Genomic DNA, 7790 nt, shown 5'->3' on the forward strand with positions numbered 1-7790 from the left:
GGGGTTGGAGATTTCAGTCAAGGAGGAGTGAGGCGTTCACGTCGTAGTCCAAGATGAGGTCGGAGGAAACTTGGCTCCAATGATGTCCTTCCTGCAAGGGAAGGATGGTAAGTATGACCCACTTCTTGCCAAATTCACAGAAAGCGTGTAGAGATTTCAGTCAATCTATTTACGTAGGACTCTAATTAATATAAAGAAAGGACAGTCTTACCATTATATTTAAAGAGATTGTTTTGGAGACTCACTTGTTTCTCGCAGCAAACAAGGCTGCCATTTGTTCGTAGTGGAGGGCCATGAACATAGATTTAGCTTGCATTCTGCTCCAGGAAGTTGCAGCAAACCGGCCGGTTTCTGGCTGGTTCACAACTTGGTATCTGCAAATATGGTTAGGAAGTTCTGAATCAGTTCACAGCGCAGGACTCAATTCTTGTTGGAATCTGAAGTCTCTGTTTCGGTGTCCTTCAAATCAAGGATAAGCCTAAATGAAGAGAAACCGAGTACAAAAGAAGGTTCCTCAAATATACAATTCCATTCTTCAAGATTTTAAGAACTTTACACCATAAGAAAGAAGGTTATATGCAGAGCTTTTACTGTGCAGTTTTTGTGTAGATATAATCAGCCTCCTGGCACAGTTTATCTGGCCTGCAATAGGTTATTGATTGATCGGTGGTAGGGAGACTAATAACTGGTAAATCTCGTATGGGACTGGAGAGATGCCAGGAAACGAGGGAAAGGATATACAGATCGACAGACATTAGGTGACTCTACTCGACCCAGTTGATGTCCAAATCCTTCAATTTCATCAGCCACTTGTGTGTATCTTGTGCGATGAGTGGTTTGTTTGACATCTTTTCTTGACCATTTGGTTCATTGGATGCCTTGAGATCATTTTGCCCTTCTTGTTCAGCATCTGATCTTCTCCTGGGGTATCTCAGTTCAAGGGATAGGAGGCGAGAAACCTCCTGCAGCCCTCCCCATTTTTCCAAAGCTCGAGCTATGTCATAGCGTCCTATCAGTGAGCATTGATACAAAATAAGAATCAACGAGAGAAGAAACCAGCAAGTACATCAGAGTCGAATTCTAATATTAGAACCACAATTGCAGTAGCAACAATAATCTACAGCAAAAATTTTATTTGTCTTGATTATGGGAAAAGAAACTGGACAACCTTAACAGGACATGGATATGGCAGATTTACTTAAGGATGTCTGCATATGCAACTTAGTCACCGTAGATTGAGGTCATTTATAACATTCCTGGGAAGGTTACAAGAGGTAAATGGAGCAATTAAAAAAAATTCTGCCATTTATCTGTGTCAGTTAAGCAAATGACCAAGCGGATCACAAAACTACTACCATGTGGTGTTTGCATGACTGATAATGAGGGCCATTGGAGAGTCACACTGTTACAAGGAAGATAATCATTGCATGACCCACTTGGTCAAACTACACACAAATTATAGGGTAATTTCTTTTGGTCTCCATTTATCTAAGTTTAATCTATGAAGCCTAAAAAAACATCAGAGGCATATACTGATTGTTCCTGACCTGCACGTTCGAAAGACTTTCTTGTAGGCATGTAAGCAGGATCCATTCCCCAGTTTTTCTGGAACCGGCTTATCTGCTTGGCAAAAGCAAGTAATTTTACAAACTCGGAACCATGTTTGCAAGAGAAACAATATATCAGAAAAGATGCAGAAGAAGTCTGATGCAAACAGTTGTCATGCCCCTTTTACATTGTAGAGGGGGGAAGGTGATCTAGATACTAAACAAACTATAAATGACAATTGAAAAAAGATATATACATCATGGAACTGACGTATGAAAATTCAGTTTACCTCCTCTTGTAAATTTTCCAGGTTATCCCAGTAACCTTTTGGCTTTCGTTGTTTATAGGCAAGGGACAAGTTCATCAAGTCTGCAATCCTTCTGAATCCACCCATGCGTGTTATTGCCTTCTCTATATCCACTCTTCCGTGCAAGCGAAGCTGCTTTCTCATTGGCATAAACCCATCTTGACCGTACTTTGAAATAAATGCTGCAAGCTCTGATTTGAGGACCTCAACATCTCTTTGCAAACCAGGAACCTTTGGTCTTTGTCTTATAGTACACACAGCATTACCATTTGGAGAAGGTTCATTTTGCCCACTCTTGTCGTCATGCAAAGGATCACTATTTGATCCATTGTGCTCATCAGAATAATCACGTTGGTCATTCTTAATACCTACTCTGTCTTCAATGGCATCACGGATGGAACATAAATTTGATGGTAGATCTTCATAAATAACCTGAAATAGAAAGATCTGTATTGGTAGAATTCCAAGATCACATAAGTCACATTAAAATGAAAAAGCCCCTCCCCAGTAATGTAATTGAGATTCAATTTGTGGCAGAAGACCAAGAGAGGATGGCATGTAAACATTGTGGACAGTTAGGCATCAAGTTCAAGTGACCAACATGGGGAAGTGAAACTAAAATAATCAAGCATTTCAAAAGAATTGCTTCAACAATTTCAGATTACCTTCTGCCGAGAATGTGTTGGTGTCATTGATTTCGACATTTTAGTTGACAAAAAAAAGCCTCATAACGAACAATAAAGAATTTTCATCAATTGGACCTGATGTTCACCCTGGTAGTACAATTACAGTATGTGAGCACATATAACAAATATAACCCATACCTCTTCCAAAATAGCTTCTGAGAGGAAGGTATCCTTGTGCATTCTTGATTCTACAACATACTTCAATAAAGTATGCTGATTTCCGAGCTGCTCTAGAAGCCATTTCCCCTTAAATGAGTCAAAGTCCCCTTCAACTTGCTCAAATTTGATTTCATGTTCAAAGTCTTCACACAAATCCAATACCACGCGTGCATGAAGGACCATATACAGCAGGCCTTTGCACCCCTCCTGAAAGCAGACTTCACTATAATTCCAATCTTTAAACACTGAAGAAGATGCCACTAACATATCATAGAACCTATGTGAGAGATTGTTTGAAGACAAAAATACGAGTAAAGAAGGAAACTAGGACATTTTCTGTAACAGTTGAAACACAATTGTGACATATTATGCATCAGACCCAACATCTAGTGGCTTTGCATCTTATTGTTTACACATTTAACTTTTATATAGTTTTATTACCTGAGTTACTATACTAATGGCAATTTTATTTCCTTCTAACCAGATAATGAACAGCAATGAATTTACTTGCATAACCTCTAACATTGCCCAATAGGCAGGCTCTAAGTCTACACACAATATCTTCACAAGACATGAATGTTATTGATAACCTTCCTTTTGAAACTGTTGCAGCACTAATTAGCTTGAAAAGCCAATTAACAGTGATGCTGATTCAATAGATATTTTATCTAATAAAGAAAGCATACAAGATTGCGAGGATGAGCAGTACCTAACTTTGTTAAGCATAACAATTCTTAGCAAATGAATGATAAAATTTAAAAGGCACTAACACGACCACTACTATGCAAGATATATGTCATACCTGTAAAACACGGACCTTGTTATTATCCCTTGATAGAATCTTACTGATTGCTAAATTAGGGACGATCCTGAAAGAAAAAAGCTTCTTTAGGTGTGAGGTAAAGAGAGAAAATAAAAAAAAAGGGCAAAATAACTTCACATTTAGTAGACTTATGCAAACTAGCAAGGAAACAGTGCACTCAACACTGATATCATATTCTGGAACAAAAGTTAGTCTAGAACATATATTAGTAGATAAACAGTGAAAGTAAAGAGATAAAGATCCTCACTCAGGTAATGCCTCATATGCAGTTAAAACATTCCAAACTTCTCGAACTGGTGCCTTGATGGTAATACTAGCCATGACACATCGATGGGCCCCTTCATTTTCCTTCATTCATACGGTTATTAGACAAACTAAGATATGAAACAATCTGTGATATGTATCATTGACTACCAGTTTATGTTAAATAACTTACCAAGAGACTGTCAAATCTACGGAGATGAATTTCGTCTACCATGCATTGGTTATCAAGTCTGCATGCTTTTCCATAAACACCCCATTTTGCATTAACCTCGGTTGAGGGTGCAGAAAGCGTAGCACCAGGAGGCTTATCATGGTCTTCCTTGAACTTGTTGGGGAGTGTCTCAATTTCAGATGCAGAACCAAACCTACCCAAGGAAGAAGCATACAAGGTCCTAAAGGTTGCACTCATGCCATTCATCTTCATTATTGTCTTCTGATTTTCTTCAAAATTTCTCTCAGCTCTACAGGCCACGGCTCGTAGGTTCACAGGAAGATCGGATCCGATAATCCTCTCAAGAAATATTGCTGGGAAGTTAAATCTGGGCACGACGGTTACTTCATATGATAAAGTTGCCATGGAAGATCTGTGAACCAATGAAATGGATCATATAACTACAGATTGATTATGTTATAGGTATGCTGATATACAGCATATACTTTTTAACAAATTATGTCCAAGAACAAAAAAAAGAGGAAAATGACAGTGGTCTTCAAAGATCTATATAAGCACACATTGATGCACCAAAACAATTCATATGATGCTTCCATAGGACCATGAATAAGCAGAGCTAGGACATTACAGCTTGTTGTTTCATCACTTACATGGACCATGTACAAGCAAAGCAAACATAGTCATAGTATTTGTTTATCTAGTCCCAAATGATAAAGTATAAGAAATTCACTCATCATACAGGCCATTAAAATTTAAAATACTTCAATGACTAGTTCTCGACTTGGTGGCAACACTCTCATGCATTGGTGCAAAGGTCCCAGGCAGGTTACAGTGGTGGATAAGGAGCTTAGAATTGACGAATTGACCTTTGACTGACCAATTGGCAAGAAAAAAACATTATAGGTGATGGTTCAGCCATCTAATTTGCAGAAATGAAACGTAGCTAGCCATACACGCCCTGAAATGAATGTCTACAAGAATATCCAATCGAGGGCAAAAGTCATGTCCATGAACCAGATGAAATCCACAGAGCCTAGTTCCAGTCTCTATATTATGGAGCAAAGATGATTTTAATAGTTCAATTGAATTAATGTCATTGTAAAAAATTTACTTGATATAACTAAGATAAAAATTGGATGTAAAGTCAATAATATCTGCAGCTTCACCAACTTATTCAAAGTTATAGGAAGTGGAATTACTAGTAAAGGAAAGGGTACTTAATCACCCTGCACAACTAATGCAAAATAAGATGAAAGCAATGTTAGTCAGACCTACCTTGGGCCAGCTTTTACAGTCCATTTTCCTTCAAACTTACTAAAATCCCCATCAACCATCGAGAAGTGAAGCTCACTCCCATTAGCCTAGACACAAAATCCGGTTATACTAGTTACATTGTTAGTTCAACAAGTAAAATTAGATCAAATATCAAGATGACAAAATTCAAATCAAGAGATTTTTCATCAACCACAGGAGCAAGAACCCTGATTTCATGCAGAAACACTACTGTAATTCTTTGCATCATGAACTATATAAGATGAGCCAACTGAGATAAGTATCCGGTGCAACCTTAAGGAAGTCTTTGCAAACACTCTAAATGATAGATAGAAAAGTAGAAAAATTGAAAGATGCAAGAAAGGCCAGAAACCAATATAAAGCAGCTTTGTCATTGAAACATGACTAAATGAAGAAGTAGAGAAAGTTCTAATGAGCAATAAATATGAAGACTGCTCGATCATGTTATTTCAGTGACTATAAGCAATCTCAACACATGTTACCAGTGTCTAACACAGCTTTTCTTACAGGAAAATAGATAGTCCGATGGGCAATGATAATTTAGTGCAAAGCTAACCACTCAAGATTGAAGAGATCTTTTTTCTCAACAATTTTTTTTGAAAATATTTGTAACCAACTAATGAATCTATTGATTTTAAGCAAATACAGAGAAAATTTTCATCAACCAGAACCAAGAATTACATCAGATAACTAGATAATATATGTTGGTACAGCCATTGATAATATGTTGATTCTTTTAATCTACCAACTTCCTCACATTCATGGTATGACCACTAATGCCCGATTTGACTTAGTTTGCAAATTTACCAAGAATTAAACACTAACAGAGTCCAATTGTAACACCTCCTTCAAGATCGATCCTTCAAAAAAATTTACTTAGGTCATGGAACAGTACAATCTTTGCTCAATAGTTCATAAAGTGGCATACCGAGTTTGGGAACTCCTGAAGGTCCAACACGACCCGAGCTTCGATGTGCCAATACAGCGCACGCTGCAACCCTCGCTGCTCCAACCATATCCTCCCCTTGTGTGGACAAGGGATTCGCCCACTAAACCCCAAAACGTATGCACTCAGAGGGACAAGTACCAAAACAACAACTAGAGAAACATAAAACCAACAGGGATTACCTATAAACAAGATTGGGGACGAAATCGGCAAGTCGTTCATAATCGGTGAGGACGCTCCACACCGATTCCACGTCCGCACTGACGAGGATCCACGCCCGAACTCGCCTCTCGCGCCACGAGACCACGTCGACCTCGCAATGCACTTCCTCTGCTCCTCCTCCTACTCTTTCTCCTCTTCCAACCCCTCGCTCTTTCCTCTTCCACTGGTGAGCTCTATCCCTGTGGGGGTGGTTCTTGGGGCTCGGATCGGTTCCGGCGAGCGATCTGGAGGCGAAAACCCTGGGATCGGCAAGCGAGGTCGGCGGAGGTCGGAGGAACACTAGGTTTCTCCCGGCAAACAGGTGCGGCGAGGGAAGGCGGCCGAGACAGGCGGAGGCTCTCATGGGCAGAGCTCGGCCGTGTGGACTGTGCGTGCCGTTAACAACAATTCGATCCCATTAATAAACATATAAATAAATAAATAAATATATATATATATATATATATATATTCGTCCGTGATATTTTTTGTTTATTTGTTTTTGTTTTTGTGTTTTTTCGTTTTCTGTGGCTCAAAAGGAGTGTGGCGGGAATGGAAGCTTCAGAGCCACTCGTGACACGTGAACTCCATATTCTTTGCTGCAACGTGGCGCGTTCCGAGCCATCAAGTCACTGGTATTTCGACAACGTTTCCTACCGCGCCTCGTCTCGGCGACGTTTACTACCTTGTGGGCCCATAATTGCATCCGTAACCAAGGCCAGGGTGATCAAACGAGTAAAGCATCCGTCCGTAGCAAAGTATTTTGAACTCGAATTCGGGTTCCCTGTATGGTAATTGGAACCGAATCGGGAGACGGTCGGGTCGAACCGCGGGTCACTGGTTGGACCGGGGAACCAACTAATTTGACCTTATGTTTGATTTAAGATACTTTAAAATTTTAAACTTATATATGTATTAAAAAATAATCTTAAAGATAAATCAAAGCCAGATTTTTTTTCATATAAAATAAGATTAAAAAGAAAAAATGACAATCAATGTTGTAAATATAAAATCTTTATCCAAAGAACAAACAATAATATTTAAAAATTAATTATATTATTTCAACCTAAAACAAAAAGGGTTTTATTCAACATAGTAGTAATGATAATAAGAATATGCATGATCCTAATTTGAAATTGATATAAATAAATATTTTTCTAGATGGTATTCAAGTAACCTTGATTATCTTATAAAATCAGATCGATTTTGTTTGATTGGATCACTAAATTAAAGTATCCAAAATGTGATTGAACCATTTGGTTCATTCCAAATTTTTAACAAAATTAATCAAGTAAAATAGATAGGTCGGTAGCCCAATTTTTTTTAATGTTTTTCGATCTAATCATTTGGCATTTGAATCCAATATATATGATTTCAATCATACTAGCACAA

General features: G+C 38.4%; 1 protein-coding gene across 2 annotated transcripts; it reads right to left on the reverse strand.

Moving 5' to 3' along the window:
• Positions 1-510: 510 nt before the first annotated feature.
• LOC135615073 (uncharacterized) lies at positions 511-6815 on the reverse strand. Of its 2 annotated transcripts, XM_065113088.1 has the most exons (10): positions 6381-6815; positions 6181-6301; positions 5235-5320; positions 3960-4371; positions 3771-3871; positions 3503-3569; positions 2680-2907; positions 1838-2287; positions 1548-1620; positions 511-1009 (listed from the first exon to the last, which is right to left on the reverse strand). In XM_065113088.1, the coding sequence occupies exons 1-10, from the start codon at positions 6761-6763 to the stop codon at positions 765-767; spliced, it is 2166 nt and encodes a 721-aa protein (XP_064969160.1). In that variant the 5' UTR covers positions 6764-6815; the 3' UTR covers positions 511-764. The 2 variants fall into 2 exon arrangements, with proteins under 2 accessions (XP_064969160.1, XP_064969161.1); XM_065113089.1 differs by lacking the exon at positions 5235-5320 and having other exon boundaries at positions 6381-6563.
• Positions 6816-7790: the final 975 nt, after the last annotated feature.

The sequence above is a fragment of the Musa acuminata genome, chromosome BXJ2-6 (genome assembly GCF_036884655.1).
Source record: "Musa acuminata AAA Group cultivar baxijiao chromosome BXJ2-6, Cavendish_Baxijiao_AAA, whole genome shotgun sequence".
In the NCBI taxonomy this organism is placed as follows: domain Eukaryota; kingdom Viridiplantae; phylum Streptophyta; class Magnoliopsida; order Zingiberales; family Musaceae; genus Musa; species Musa acuminata.

Coding starts and splice junctions, on each gene's coding strand:
- LOC135615073 (XM_065113088.1), bottom strand. CDS start 6,763: ATGAGAGCCTCCGCCTGTCTCGGCCGCCTTCCCTCGCCGCACCTGTTT. Junction 4,372..5,234: donor ACTGTAAAAGCTGGCCCAAG/GTAGGTCTGACT, acceptor ATTGGTTCACAG/ATCTTCCATGGCAACTTTAT. Junction 3,570..3,770: donor GCATATGAGGCATTACCTGA/GTGAGGATCTTT, acceptor TTTTTCTTTCAG/GATCGTCCCTAATTTAGCAA.